This window comes from Zingiber officinale, chromosome 2A (assembly GCF_018446385.1).
Source record: "Zingiber officinale cultivar Zhangliang chromosome 2A, Zo_v1.1, whole genome shotgun sequence".
Lineage (NCBI taxonomy): Eukaryota > Viridiplantae > Streptophyta > Magnoliopsida > Zingiberales > Zingiberaceae > Zingiber > Zingiber officinale.
This window is the reverse complement of record NC_055988.1, coordinates 84,868,287-84,883,792: the sequence shown is the minus strand read 5'-3', so window position 1 is coordinate 84,883,792 and position 15,506 is coordinate 84,868,287. Positions and strand designations below refer to the sequence as shown.

General features: G+C 35.1%; 2 protein-coding genes and 1 long non-coding RNA gene across 5 annotated transcripts; 1 reads left to right on the top strand and 2 right to left on the bottom strand.

Moving 5' to 3' along the window:
• Window positions 1–552: 552 nt before the first annotated feature.
• Window positions 553–1,159, bottom strand: LOC122039752. Its single transcript, XR_006128363.1, has 3 exons — window positions 1,104–1,159; window positions 731–829; window positions 553–603 (listed from the first exon to the last, which is right to left on the bottom strand). It is a non-coding gene; the product is annotated as an uncharacterized LOC122039752 (long non-coding RNA).
• A 7,198-nt stretch (window positions 1,160–8,357) lies between these two features.
• LOC122043759 (COP9 signalosome complex subunit 7-like) lies at window positions 8,358–9,570 on the top strand. The gene is made up of 3 exons (XM_042604345.1): window positions 8,358–8,583; window positions 9,364–9,452; window positions 9,562–9,570. Exons 1-3 carry the CDS (start codon window positions 8,358–8,360, stop codon window positions 9,568–9,570), a joined length of 324 nt encoding a protein of 107 aa, XP_042460279.1.
• Window positions 9,571–10,303: 733 nt separating this feature from the next.
• LOC122041393 (serine/arginine-rich splicing factor RS31-like) lies at window positions 10,304–15,209 on the bottom strand. Of its 3 annotated transcripts, none has more exons than XM_042601049.1 (5): window positions 15,112–15,209; window positions 14,892–15,023; window positions 12,612–12,724; window positions 11,119–11,351; window positions 10,304–10,947 (listed from the first exon to the last, which is right to left on the bottom strand). In XM_042601049.1, the coding sequence occupies exons 2-5, from the start codon at window positions 14,995–14,997 to the stop codon at window positions 10,683–10,685; spliced, it is 717 nt and encodes a 238-aa protein (XP_042456983.1). In that variant the 5' UTR covers window positions 14,998–15,023; window positions 15,112–15,209; the 3' UTR covers window positions 10,304–10,682. The 3 variants fall into 3 exon arrangements, with proteins under 3 accessions (XP_042456983.1, XP_042456981.1, XP_042456984.1); XM_042601047.1 differs by having other exon boundaries at window positions 15,175–15,205; XM_042601050.1 differs by having other exon boundaries at window positions 15,098–15,186.
• Window positions 15,210–15,506: the final 297 nt, after the last annotated feature.

Below are 15,506 nucleotides of genomic sequence, written 5' to 3'. Positions count from 1 at the left end.
GAAAATCTGGATTAAGGTACATATGAGATAAATCAAAACTTGACAAGGGTCATTAGTGGACCTATGGTGACAACAATTAGTAAGAAATTTGTTGTGGTTCACAAGCCAATTCCTCATAAACAGTATGCAAAGCACAACAACAAAAAAGCACCCACAAACTGTCATGTACACCAAAAATAATATACTAAAATATAGGTGAAAAGTAACAAGATTGAAGTTCTATATCAACTTATCGTAATGATCTACTAATGACAAGCAAAATACATTTGGACAACTCAATCATTTGATAATAAGGGTTATTATCAAGCATTGTTGTATCTGATATTTGATCGACAAACTATGTTGTAACAACACAGCTTACATTATACAGTTTCCTAAACTTAACAGTAACAAAAACAAAACCCTAATTAACAAGATGGGATCCAAAATAACCCACCTTGGCATTGCCTTGCTTAAAAAAAGCCAAATTTCATATCTTGTCACTGATCCTGTTGTAGTACTGTTGAAAAAACCTTGGGTGCACTAACATCGCAGGAGGTCCCAAAACCTTCATGTTGTTGTTGTTGTTGTTGCTATTGTTGGCGTTGTCTATGTGCATCTGCCCTACAAAATAGTAAATAAACATGTAGATAAGATATGACGTTCTATGGTTCACACACATATATACACAGGAAAAGAAAATTAAATAAAAGTGCAGGGAGGTGTAAGAAAGCAAAAGTATATAGGATACATTTATGCAAACTTGGACATTTCCTTCTCTTGGCGTAATTGTTCTCTTTTCTGCCTATCATCACGGCTTCTTCCATGTATTTCTCTCATATCTTTGAATCTCTGTAGATTTTAGAAAGAATAAGAGCCACATTGACATGTTGTAGGGACTATCATTATTCTAATAAGGTTACATATGAGGTTATCAATTTAGTTACAACCATGAAACTGAGATCCATTTAAAAAACTTTTTTAATGACAATGGAAAGGAATACCAAAAAAATGTACTTGTTTCTTGGAGTTTGGCACAATAAAAAAATTTAGTGAACATTGATGTGAACTACCATAGATAATTTTACTAATAAAATTGACATTAAAAGATGCATGTCACATACCCTCCAATCCTGAGGAAGATGCATGTCACATACCCTCCAACCCTCAGTAAGTGCTGGAGAAAATAAACAGTTCATTAGAAATCTTATTTACTTTTAGGAATATTGACATTAAAAGAAAATAAAAATATAGACAAAACACAACACTTAACGACAACAAATAATTCATTAAAAAATCACTTAAAAAAATCTTGTTTACTTTAGCTAAAACAAGATAATGAACTTATATATAGGCAACAAATAATGACCTTTAGCTAAAACAGATTCCTTGAAGAGCTGTTCAAAGTGAGGCTTGTAATACAAAGCACCTTCCATTAAAGAAACAAAAGATGAAACAAATAAAAGATGTAGAAAAACTCTTCTGAATGCTAAATCACTATTTATGCAATTACCAACTGCTTTCCAAAAAATGATTGAAATTTCTCATAACATGATTTAACTTATTTAACTGACAATGGTTAATTATCATACCTAGCAATATTCTATCAGAATTAATATTGCTCTCACTTGAATAGTAATATTGCTCACTATATGCTATCAAGCAATGAATCATTCTAGATTTACTCAATCTTGATATATATTTTGTTGAGGATACTACCTAAAGCAATTTAGTGCTACTAAGTTTCCAACCCAAAGAAAGACTGTAGACAAAATTGTATTTTTTTTAACAATAAATTTATAAAGGAGTCAACTATTGGATTGCATAACATGAGTGACAAGATACGAAGACAAAATTTCTACTTTTATCATGATCCAAAAATGGAATATTTATTTACTCTACAGAACTAGCTCGAATATCAAATCTACAACATTGATCATTTACTAGGAATCTCGACATTCCAAGTTATTTGGAACGCATCAGACGAACACATCTTACTTAAACTCGCTACTTCCAATGAAAAGAGATGATTACAAACAAAGTAAAGTTCAAATAACAACATAAAATTCCAAAAGGGAGAACACAGATAGAGGCGAACGACGATACCGTGAGGGTTCCTTTGCAGTTATTGCACTTGAAACAGGACTTATGGAAAACGATTTCGTCCGTAGTGAGTTGATCCATGAGGTAGACAGGTAACTCCATTTTACCAACACAAGTTATTTGCCACGCATAACTCAATGCGATGGAGTGACCAAAAATTCAAATAGAAAAGAAAAGAAATTGTAATATCCAAATGAATTATCTTTCCAGCAACAAAATTGGGCAGCTATATTCCAATGTGTAAGTTGACATCAAAAAGAGGAAGATCACCTCAGATTTTTAAGCGGAGGAGGCTAGGTCGTAGGCGCCGTGGAGGAGTGGCAAAGGAAGCTAGGTCGCTGGTGGCATGAAGGAGTGGCAGAGGAGGCTAGGTCCCGGCCGGTGTGGAGATGTGGTGGAGGAGGTTAGGTGCGAGCTGAGGGTTTTGGAGGCTAGGTTTTTCATGGAGATGAGTTTCGGTGGAGATGAGTTTTCATGGAGATGAGTTTGGGGAGGAGCTAGGGTTTCACTATGGGTTTCGGCGGTGGAGCTAGGGTCGTGGAGATGAGTTTCGCCGGTGGGTTAGGCAGAGGGAAAAATCACTGTGGGTTTCGGCGGTGGAGCTAGGGTCGTGGAGCTTCGCGTGGGTTTGAGGGAGGAGGGTTTTGTGGGCACTTGTAAAAAATCATGCTTTGGTCTACATATGTATACTAAAAAAATTATGCAATAGACAATACTTAAACACACCGCTTTTTGAAAAACGTTATCTTTGATATAAAAAAAAAATCAATAGACAACGCATATTTAAAAAAGCGTTGTCTTTAAAAAGAAATAAAAAATAAAGACAACGTTTTTCACTAAAAGCGTTGTTAAAAGAAAAAAGACAACGCTTTTTTAAAAAAACGTTGTCTTTTAAGTGTTGTAGAATCTCAATTTTCTTGTAGTGAATCTTTCTTATTTCACCTAAAGGTATGCTCAACTAGTAAAAATTTATGATTATTATCAAACCAAGATACCTTTCCATTATAAGGTAATGAAATTACATCAGACTCTATCATGCAATGTGGATATACTAATTTACCAGCGGTACTCCATCCTGATAATATTGAATATACTAGAAAATCACTAATTGTCCATAATAAAGTAACATAGAGGGTAAAATTAGTTTTACTTGTAATATCATAAGTCTCCAACCCTACATTTCATAATTCATTCAGCTCGGCATGCAATTAGAGGTTATAAGAAAGCATCTATCTTCTCTTTCAGATTCGTTGGACCTAGAATAAGTACAGTAAGACACTTGAATTCGTTTTTCATGCGCATCCATGGCAGTAAGTTATATGATGTTAATATGACTGGCCAAAATGATTATTGCTATTAGATTTAGCAAATAGCTTAAATCCATTTGTTGAAAGTTCCGATCTTATATTACGTGGTTCCAATGTAAAGGAGAAAAATATTGTATCAAGATGATGTTGTGCCCAAGGATGTCTACATATCTCCACAATGGTATGATATTATTCACTTTGGGTCTAGACCCTCATGGCTTTGTTCTTGGGCTCTCCCCAAAAGGTCTCATGCCACTGGAGTATTCTACATATTTTTAAACTCATGATCTTTCCCAAATCTTTCTAATGTGGGACTTTGATTGAATTCTAACAATCCTCCCCTCAAATGAAGGACCACAATTACTCTCATGGTCTGCGCCTCCCCACGAGCATCCAGTCACCCTGACCTATTCTAGGCCTCCCCACAGGCATCCGCATCCAATCACCCTAACATGCTTTGGCCCTCCCCGTAAATATCTGATCACCCTGACCTACTTCAGGCCTCCCCATGAGCATCCAGTCACTCATGACCTGCTTTGAGCCTCCCCACGAGCATCCGGTCACCCTGACCTGCTCCAGGGCCTTCTCACAAGCATCTAATCATCTTGACTTACTCCGGACCTCCCCACGAGCATCTAGTTACTCATGACTAGCTCGGGCCTATCCTCAACTTTATTTAAGGCCCCCCACATAGCATCTGGTTTGGATCATGGCTCTGATACCATTTGTTGTGCCCAAGGATGTCCACATATATCTATAATGGCATGATATTGTCCATTTTGAGCCTAAACCCTCATAACTTTGCTTTTGGGCTCTCCCTAAAATGTCTCAAACCAATGGAGATATCCTACATCGTTTTAAACTCATGATCTTTCCCAAATCTTTCCAATGTTGGACTTTGATTGAATCCCAACAGATGTTTCCATGCAGATGAGTTAGAGGGATGACATATTATATATCCTTTATGTACATGCCCATGATGTCACCTCATGTGGTTTGCTATTGCAGCAGATGCACACAAGCATTACTGTCTAGCAGTTAACGGAAAGTAGTACATAACTTTCTATGGTAACTTTTTGTTCTTCTTCCCTGATATGCGACTGCGCTGCTTATAAAGAGGATGATTACACATTCTGCATTCAATCAACTCACTGTCTTCATTCTAAAAGATCATGTAGTTATTTATACAACAATCAATTTTTTCAACAAGCAAACCTAAACCCCTAACTAATTTCTTTGTATTATAGAAGCAATTAGTCATTATGTTATCGAAAGGGAGCAACTCAGACATTGATTGGCAAATGCCATCGTAACAACGTTTTGGGAAATGATGTTTTGCCTTGATGTTTAATAGTCTTGTAGTAGCTGATAGTTGAGAATGACCAGAAGGAATGTCTTCCCACACTTCTCTTTCACTAACCTTTAACATATCATATAGATGTTGTACTTCAGGTGTTGGTATTTCATCTACATTGCTATGATTAAATGAATTCATCATATCGTAAACTATTGATTACATTATATTATCATTAAATGATGATTCCAGTTGAACAATAAGGACAAATGATGAACCACCAAAATGTCCAATTGGCTCAAACATATAAGGTTCTCCATGACTGTACCAGTTGTAATAATTTGGAACAAATTCTTTTTTACATATATGTACTTTCATAGTATCCTCATCACGGAAAGTTATATTTCCACATTTGCAATGATTACACGCACATTTTAACTTATTTTCATTCAAACTTTTTGAATTCGCAAAATTCGCAAACTCTTCAACTCCAACAAAAAAAAAATCATCAGTAATAAACTCATTTTCTAACCTAGTGTATATCCAAACTTTATTCATATACAATAAGATTTATTCATATACATTATAACCTATGAAATAAATTTGCAAAATTAATAAACATCTATGAGCTAACATGCATATAGTTATAACATAAACTCAATTACATCATTAAAACATATTAAAATTTTATTACTAGCACTCAAACTTAAACTAAAATACAGTATACTTGAAATATAGTATACCTGAAATGCAGTACCACTAAAATAGAAGATAGTAGAGGGATGGAAATAAACGCTCAGAAAATATAGTATACCTGAAAATATTGTGCAAATATATGTTGGTTTAAATATGTACATATTAAAATCAACATTTATAGTATTGTACAAATATATATTGTCTACTAAGTTGATTTATTATTTTCTTTATTCTTAATTTTTAATTTAAAAGGATACTCCTAATCTTATTTTTAATTATTCCTATTCAAATTAATATCGTTCAATTAATCACCTAAGGAATAATTTAATTACTTCGTTAACCATTAATTAATGCGAACTCAAATTTGATCCGGAAAAGAATGCACCATTGATATTGTTTTTTTTTCACTTTAAGAAAATCCAATCAAATTTAACAATTCCACTAGTAGAATAATTGGGATGGTAAATAGTTACTCGAATTTAATAATTAACCATGGATATTAGATAACAATCAAGCAAAGAAGTCGGAGTCCAGCCATGCTTAGGCAATGAATTTGTCTCCACACATCGTAAAGAGGCACAAGCATTTCTTCTACTCACAAGCATTCCTTGAATCATTAGCGATTAGATAAGTTTAATGTAGCAAAAAAGAAAGAAAATCATTAATTGTAAAGATAAGAGTCACACTAAAGCTAAGCTGAGGTCGACCCGGCTGATGCCGGCTCAACTGAGGTCGTCTAAGCTGAGGTCATCCTTGGGCATGGTAAGGGATGAGACTGTGAGTTTGACTGCAGCCGGTCAAGCTCACGGCCAACCTCTCTGCTAGGGCCAAGGCACGCTAGCCTTGCGGCTTGAGGCGGTGGCGAGGAGAGGAGAGCAGATCGACAACAAAATAGAGAAGGGGAAGTAGAGAAGATTATCATCACCAGAGAGGAACTCATGTCGGAGGAGATCACGTCATCGCTGGAGAGGAAAGCAGATCAGAGTGGAAGATCGCGATCAGTGGAGGGAGGGGGGAGGGAGGGAGCAAGCACGCGATTATGGATTGGCGGAGGTCATCGTTTTTGGAACTTAAAACACCAAATGAATTAAAACCCTAAACCCTAATATAGGGATCGAATTAAATTTTGGTCCCTAATTTAGGGACCAAATTAAATTTTGATCCCTAATTTAGGGACCGAATTTAAATTCTAATCTTAAATAGCAACCAAATTTAAATTTGGTCCCTAATTAACTCCCACAAAATTAATTAAATTAGCGATCAAATTTAAATTTCGGTCCCTAAATTAGCAACTGAATAAAATTCGGTCGCTAAATCCTTAACCTAAATTTTCAGCCAGCCACCTTATCCCCTAATTTAGGGACCAAAATTAAATTCGGTCTCTAAATTAAGGATTGAATTTAATCCAATCGCTAAATTCTTACCCTCTAAATGTGCACGCCATTCCTTTCAGCGTCCAAACCTCTAAGCTAGGGATCGAATTTAATTTTGATCGCTAATTAACAATTGAATTAAATTCAATCCCTAAATTAGGGACCAAAATTAAATTCAATTCTTAAAATAGCAACCAAATTAATTTTGATCATTATATTAGAGATTAAAATTAAATTTGGTCACTAATTTGTGGTAGAATTTTAACTTCAATATCTAAATTAGTGACCGAATTAAATTCGATGGCTATGTTCGTCATTAATTAAGAGTTTTCTTGTAGTGATCGGTGGATATGTCTGTATTTAATTTAGAGTTTTCTTATAGTGATTCATGGTCACCGAACCATTCCTCATCGTATTGGACGATGATGGCTGACTCGTAGATAGGTTTTCCACGATGGAGTAGCATGGGGATCTTCTTGTACACCGGGTTGGATTTTGCCATGATCTCGCTCTGACTCCGTGATCAGCACCTCCACGAACTCGTACTTGACTCTCTTGAGAAGAAGGGCGATGGGGACTCTGATGACGAAGGCGCTCAGCGTGATGCCCAAAACCTTCACGTCCTCCGCTGTAGTTCCAGCCATGGGAGTGCAAATTGATACCGGTGTTGGCGAATGATGGCTGAGTACTTCGCCGGCTGTGGTCATACTATTTATAGGCTCTTGATGCGAGAAGGTGTGAACACGTCATTGTTTACTAATTTTAAATCATTTTAGGATAAATGTGATGAAATAACTACTACGTCACGTTGATCCATAATGGAAGAGGTGGCCTAGGGAAAATATGAAAAAATATTTAAAAAAATAAACAAATCAAAATTCATTTTGATATGGTACGTTATCTGTTGATAAATTACTTGTTAGGTTTGGAGCACCATAGAAGATATATATTAAATCATGAATCTCTTCATGGCATATATAATTTTATAAAAATAATATAAAATATATCTCGAGTTTAAACTTGAATGATATCACAAACAGATAAGAATTCACTATAAGAAAAAAATGAATACACAACATTTACAACGCTTTTTGTCAAAAGTGTTGTCTTTTTTTGTTTTTACAATGTTTTTAATGAAAATGATTGTTTATATTTTTTCTTCATATTAATAGACAACGTTTTTTTTTTAAATCATTATCTATTAGTGATTTTTTAAGTCAAAACAACATTGTTTTTAAAAAAATGTTATCTATTAACATTTTTTTAAAAAAGGTTATCTATTAATATTTTTTTAATGTCTAGATTTTAAAAAAATGTTGTGTATGAGCAAGCTTTCATCTAAATATGGGATGATCTAAACGCTTGAATGCAATTAAGGAGTAGAAACCCTACGTTTCTCACTTGGCAGCCACCTCTTCTCCTAATCTCATCTCACGCACTCGTCTCCTCCCAAAGTCACCACCTCAACTCTTCTTCCTTTCTATCGCCCACCACCAAGGCCGGTGGCGTCACCCCCTCTCCTCACTGCCGCTGACCAGCCATCCCTCTCCCCTTCATCTCCATCTTCTTTGACCACACAAAAAGGCTGACCCACCTCCTCTCTTCATGAGGCAAGCGGCGAAGCTCAGTTCAGCTGAATCTGTTGCCAATCTTGTCCTTGAGGATACCTCCCATCCCTCTCTTTTCACCTTCGCCGAGATCCTCGCCATCCCCAACCTCTCGAAGATACCCTTGCTGGCCACCGCCTTCTCTGTTCCTTTCTTGTTCGCTAATCTTAGCCTTCATACTGCTTCTATTCCCTACTTCAGCTTCTGGCATCGCAGTATTCGTGGTATCTAAATGTGCCTCTCTTGTTTGCCTGTGGCACATGGAAACATTACCAAAGTAAGCGTTCCTTCTTTTTTTCCCCCAAATTTGATGTAGCATCTAGCTTTCGATTTCCGAGATTCTTCTCAGCGACTTAGTTATTTTCGGCAGATGAGTGTGCATTTAATGGGCATACTTGATATGCTCCAAAATGTTTAAGATTCATAAATATGATTTCTTTCTTCTTCTTCTTTCTTTTTTTTTTTTTGAGAAAAGAGAGTGGAAAAGTTAAATCATTCTATTTGTGTAATAGCATACCTTTGAATGAAAGGTGAAGTTACCTTGGACATATGAGTTCCGTGCTTAACTTTTCAATGATAACATTACTAAAAATGTAATACAATATTGGCAAACATGTATGGTTTTGATGATTTGCACATTAATTCCTTTTCTCACTATAACTGACAACATAATAAAGTTATCTTTTATCATGCTAAAAAAATAGAATCTTTTTTAGCTGCGAACCAACTTATACAGACCATACTTTTTGTCACATTCTTATCCAAGTAAGATCCATAATTGGCGTTTGTGCTTAGTTTATTGGTTCTTTAGCAATGTTATGTAGCACTTGATATCTTTTACGGTAAAAGATGCTTCCTTTCTAAAGTTTGATAGGTTCTTGAATAATTATGCTAGTTTTCATTTGTCCCAAGCAATAACAAATGCTGATGGTGATCATACAAATTATTTTTGCATAATTCGTTTCAATTCCTTTCTATATTGGCAATATCTACTCTCATTTTAGGTAATGCTTATAGCCTTCCAGTTATGTTGCCTGATCAAGTTCGTAAGCTGAAGCAGCTTAGTGTATTAGCACTCATTGAAAATGAAAAGGTATATATGAGTATGTCATTTACCATTTAGTAGTCTATATTAAGTCATAATTGTGTTTAGTTTACATTCTTCATATTTATATGTGCACTATTAAGTCATTCCTTTATAGAACTACTGAAAGCACAGGAAATAAGTTGAATTAATAAGTTATGAAAATCTAGCTTCAATAGGTAATCAACTACAGAAGCGCATCAAAAAACTCTTGACCTATTGCTTGGCTAGTGACTCCAAAAGCTTAAATTGGTTGTAATTTATAAAAATTAGCTATAATTGTTGGTAAGATGTGAATTCCTTGGTTATAAAATTCCTAGATTGCTTTGGGCTTTCAAACATCAGGTAATCAGATTTATGTTCTTGTGGGGGAAAAAAGACTGAGAAATAATTGCAAGAGCATCTAATGATTTCCAATTGGGTAGCATGTAATGATTTGTTTCCTGTTTGACTGACTAAAATCATTAGCATAAAAATCCTTACATCTAACTAGAATTTTTTTAATAGTTTCTTGATTTTGTAACTTCTTTTTAGACATTATCTTAGCATAGATGGGTACCCTTCTTTTCACCTTTGTAATTCTTTAATATGTTTCCAATTCTTTATTTACAGGGCATGAAGTTTACGAAATGTAAGTTTGAAATATTTATTTTATTTACCTTTTAATTTTGTATTTAAAAAATATATATTTAATTAAAAAAATTCTAATATCAAGGTTGAATTCAACTCTAAATTTTAACTATTTCAAAACACCAGAAAACATTTTGAAGTAAATGTTAGACTGTGAAATTAAAATTTTATTTTTTAAAAAAGAAAATAAACAAAGCAGAAAACGAGCCCAACATTGAAAGAAATTAATCTCGACCCAAAATATTTCATCTGATTCAACAAAACATTTCCAGACACTACTACACTTCAACTAAGTTAAGGAAACAACTGCCAAAGGAGGAATAAAGATGAGTCATGCTGGTACAACATCATGTTCATGTCTAGCAACAATTGCTACTACTATTGAGAGTGTTCAAGAAATAGAAATACAATAGGCAAGGATCATCCTGAAACCTTATAAAATGCTGTCGTTACCACAAAGAGGAGAATGACTGCGAACCAGAATATGCAGATTGGTTTCAGAGGTCAGCAATAGAACATGATGGAAGCAAAACCAGAAAGAAAAAAAAATCACAAACTGGATGGGGCTTGTGACGCATAAGGACCTGGTTCAAGAAAATTTTGCTGTCCTCACCTCCGACTACGACCATACTCGGGACTCCTGCTCCTGCCATACGAGGGACCATCATACCGGTCATATTGAGGACTCCTAGCTCGACTGTAGTCAGGGCTTGGACGGCCCCTTCGGTATACAGGACTGTCTGAGCGTCCATAGGATCTATCTTCATGCCTACCACCACCACCACCTCTTCTTGGGCTATCACGCGGGTCATGATCTCCAGCATCGTCGTCCCTGAATGCGTACTCGACTGTCACCATCCTGTCCAATATCTTGCTGCATTAACCAGTAGGAAAATGCAGCGAGAGATAGTCAGCAACAATTAACGCAAAGGCTGTTTTTTAGTATGAAAAGTATTACTGGAATTAAAAAAAAAGTAAACTGAATTTAAATAAACATGTGGAAAAATAGAAATTTTCCATGGGCGAGAAGGCCGAAACGACTAACCTCATGTTGGTGTTGTCAAGGGCTTTGGTTGCTTCTTCCTGAGTCTTGAACTGAATAAATGCAAAGTTCCTTCTAATTCGAACATTAGTAATTGTCCCATAAGGTTCGAAATGTCTTTCAAGATCTCTATCTCTAGTACGAATTGGATCAAAATTGATGACAAACAAGGTTCTTGTAGGCTTTGTATTTGCTGCAGGTCTAGAACCATCACGTTCCCGCCCCCGTTCTCCTTGCTGAAAAATTAGACGAGTGAAAGGCAATAAGCAGAACATAAGGAAAAATGTTGTGAACTAGAATATCTAGAAATCAATGCTGTTGGTATTATTATGCACATTCGGCATCAATAATATTCACAACTCCGATTTGGGTCATACTGTTGCATCTTGATGATTAATCCAAAGCTTTGGAGTTTGGACAAAGAAGGATCCAAAAACCTGATAATAGGAATTAGCATAAAGTCCTTGTCTTATTTGCTAAGGCAGGACAAATAACAAGAAAGATAATGGCTGTTCTTTTTTGAAGTCAACCCCCTACAACTCTGGACGACTTCATAACTCACACTCATTGATCCAATATTTTGCATTTGATCATGATCCTTTTAACATGGAGAGATGCCAAGGACGAAATCAAGGTGACAAAAGTAATTGACTTCCACAACAGCCCTCTGCATTGCAGCAAGAACGGTCTGCACAACTTAAATGCATCAAGTAATATAGATTCAACGGCTCAAACAGTCAGAGTAGGCCAAAATTAACTAATCTGCTCCTATGTTCACCATTTTCACCCTCAACAAATTTAATGGTTTTTTTACCGTACGCACTTTATCTAGCGATAAAGCATATATTCTGAAGAGGTTGTTTATGATAATTCTTTGGTATCTAAGTACATAATCTCTTCACTAAAAATAGTGTGTTGTGATTAAGATCAATTTTTCATTAATAGCACAACAGTAGGACAAAAACATTTTAGCAAGAATATGTTTAGTGATATTATCAGCAATAGGCTGTTAATGTAATCTCTTGGTATCTTAAGTTACATATTCTCTGTATAAAAAGAATTATATTAATTGAGATCAAATTTCTACTAATAATAGAACTATATCAGAAGCATTTTAGAGGGAACATCTCACTAAAGATTGATTCTTGAATGGTAGTTAATTCAGGTATTATCATACCAAAGATGAATGTTGGTGAAATATTTTAAGTAAAAGTAGATGTTTAGTGTAGTATGGATAACTGAGCCAATGACATTTGAACAAATATTGCATACCAAATTAATGAATCTTAATTCATTTATTTGTCTATTTGGGATCTCAGAATAAAACATATTACAGTGGCATTTTTCTCCAATATTTTCATTATCCAGAAAATGCTGACAGATATAAATCTAGGAACTTATTGAACATCAAACATACATTATCAGATTATGTTAGATAATATTTAGCACTAGAACCCTAAAAACCTACTATGGTAAAAAAAATAAGAAGTTATTACCCTTGACCACTCAACTGACAGCTTGCGTCTACTATAACCAAAAGGTATACCATCAAGCCTGTGTATGGCATCTTCTGCATCCCGTTCATCATCAAAATAAACAAATGCATATCCTGCCACAACAAATTATAAAACTTAATGAGGAAAAATCCAACAACTGTATACTTCCAATTTTTCTTCATGCGAGTATCTCTCAGAAAATAGAAATATAACATTACACCTGCAAATTTTATTTAGGATTTGTGAACATAATGAATGTGGAAAAGTTCTACCAAGCCAAACAAAACATAAAGTCATACAACTGAAATTGTGATAAGTCATTGCTGAACATGCCTCCCTGTGATTAGAGCAAGTGTTCAACTGGCATGAAATGATGATATCTGAGGGCATGGCATGGTGATACATTCTGTAGACATGGAATGATGATTTAATCTGATGGAATGGCAAGATGGTACAGATCCTCAACTATCAAGCTTGGGCAAGAACTTTGGGCAATACAATTCTTATCATGTGTTTGTTTGATGTATATGAAGAAAGTCAGTTGCATATTGATGGAGTTGATGTTCTGAGTTCTGAGAGAAAGATTTCCTTTGACATGGATGGTTTTCGAATGTAACTTGGAGAGCCTAGAAAAGCTCTGCTGCCTTAGGAGTTCCTGCGTAAAAGCAAACTTTTAAAAATAGGCATTCTTCACCAATCTATTATAGTTCTTGATCCTTATAAGAGAATTCACTCTCATCGTAGTTGAACACATGAATATCGAACAAATCATACTCCCAATCAATAAAGTTTGTGAATTTCTTGTTTTAACTTATGAAACATCTTAAAGCTGACTAACTTGGAGATAGTTTTATACCAAAAGAAAAAAAAAGAAACTAAAGAATCAAGGAGATTAATTAATATGCCAAAAAAAAAACTTCGGTATATTGGTAGTTGTTAAGCTGAATCTTTAATCACACAAAACCCTATTCCAGTTAATCTATAGCAACATGCTGAAATTATTAAGTCACCAATAGTGTTAACGCCAAACTAATGTGGCTATGTGACTTTCTTTGTGTGAATTAATTGTTCATCTTATTGCCAAAAGTTTTAACAAGATATTGTACAACAATATTTAGACAAAAGCAATATCTGCATGCTCTTACACATTTACATTCGATTAAGGTGTGACCAATGCACAAGGCTCCCCTAATGCTAGGTTTGGGAGGTTCAAGAAATGGAGTGTCACCAATGAAAAATGAATGTTATGTTCAAAGGCCCCAACCCTAGTTGCAATGATGTAAAGGAGTAACAAAACCATGAACAAATGTCAATTTCTACAAATATTTATAAGACAAGGCACATAGAGTTACTCCAAAATGACATATCATGAAAACAGGTCTCTGAAGGAAAGCATAGATGGTGACTGCATTAAGCTTTTCACATAAGCTTTGGCTATCTGACCTAAAGAGAAGCATTAAGCATCTTAAGAAACAAAGGAGTTAGATGGGAGTAGCACCACGTAGGCTAATATTAGCATAAAAATGTCAAACTGGATATGATGGAAATCTAGATTGCAAGAAAATTTCAAAGAGAATTTCTGAACTAACCATGAAAGTAAATCCCTTCATATGTAAATGAAGTCCATAAATATCTCTCTACCCTAAACACGAAAGGGAAGCAAATACATTGCGTACCCCTTAATACTACAGATGATAGCCAGGGAGAACAAACAGATCCTATATCTAGGAAGGTATCATTACAAAGATTGAGTGCCACACAATATTGATTTGCCATGCTACCTTTGAGGCCAAAACATTTTGAACTAAAATATGATTTTCAGTAAATTTATTGCCTATTAAAATTATCAAAATGATAATTAAAATACATTAGGGATACAACTATATGTGAATTGGTTTAGTCCACATTGAGTATGTAGTAGTAGCATTGAGAAACTCTTTCTAAATACACATCTAAATGAAAGAACTAACTCATTAACTTGGGTTCAATCACTTAACGAAGACCTATAAACCCAAATCAACATTATTTCATTTATCCAAGAACACAAATCTCCTTCATCAGCCCATAAATATAACTGAACTAGTTTGTCACTGAATTTTACAAGTTAGTAGTACATCAGGAACGAGAACATTAAAGAAATATGGACATAAAATTGAATATGAAAAAGAGTCCTCGTGGAAACATATGCATCGTAAATTGTCATTCTGGTTCCCCGAAAGGCCAGAAGTAAGCCACTCCAGAAAATGAAAACAAAAACAAAAGTAAAGGAGAGTAGCATACCGGACTTCATGTCGATGCGATCTACCCTTCCATACTTAGAGAAGAGCCGGTCAAGGTCCGAATGGCGAGTATCATTGTCGAGGTTTCCACAGAACACCGGCCTCATCGTGCCAAGCCAAACCCAAAGCAAACCTGCAGGCGAAGAAGATTTGTAAGCAAGAGTAAATCAAAAAAGGGTTACAAGAGCATCAGTCTAACGATCGAACAAAGTAAAGGGAACCCTAATCGAAGAGGAAAGATTAGAACGAAGAAGCGCTGGAAACCCTAGCGAGAAGCACGGCACCTGGTCGCGAGGAGGATGGCTTGTGAAGGTATATCGGGCCAAGGTATGAAAGGCATTATATAGGCTTCGAAAACCTGAGCCGGGCCGGTGGTCAATTAGTGGCCCAAAAGAAACCCAATTTTTTTTTAAAAAAAACTTCTTTAATGATATTTCATTTATGTCAGTTCATATTAAAAAAAACATAGAGAGGGACTTTCCTGGTTAACTAAACACATCCTATTTTTTAAATACATCCATCAATAAATTTTTTTATCACAAAATTTTTTAAATACGTCCCATAATGTTTCTATTTTACCATTTCCAAAAATCCTAAAAATCCTAAAAGAAACATA

What these genes read in the sequence shown, in the direction of transcription:
- LOC122043759 (XM_042604345.1), top strand. Translation starts at nt 8,358, where the DNA reads ATGAGGCAAGCGGCGAAGCTCAGTTCAGCTGAATCTGTTGCCAATCTT. An exon ending in CTGGCATCGCAGTATTCGTG is followed by an intron (nt 8,584 to 9,363) that starts GTATCTAAATGT and finishes CTCTCATTTTAG; the next exon opens with GTAATGCTTATAGCCTTCCA.
- LOC122041393 (XM_042601049.1), bottom strand. Translation starts at nt 14,997, where the DNA reads ATGAGGCCGGTGTTCTGTGGAAACCTCGACAATGATACTCGCCATTCG. An exon ending in TGTCAGTTGAGTGGTCAAGG is followed by an intron (nt 11,352 to 12,611) that starts GTAATAACTTCT and finishes CTAATTTTTCAG; the next exon opens with CAAGGAGAACGGGGGCGGGA. An exon ending in CTTGACAACACCAACATGAG is followed by an intron (nt 10,948 to 11,118) that starts GTTAGTCGTTTC and finishes TGGTTAATGCAG; the next exon opens with CAAGATATTGGACAGGATGG.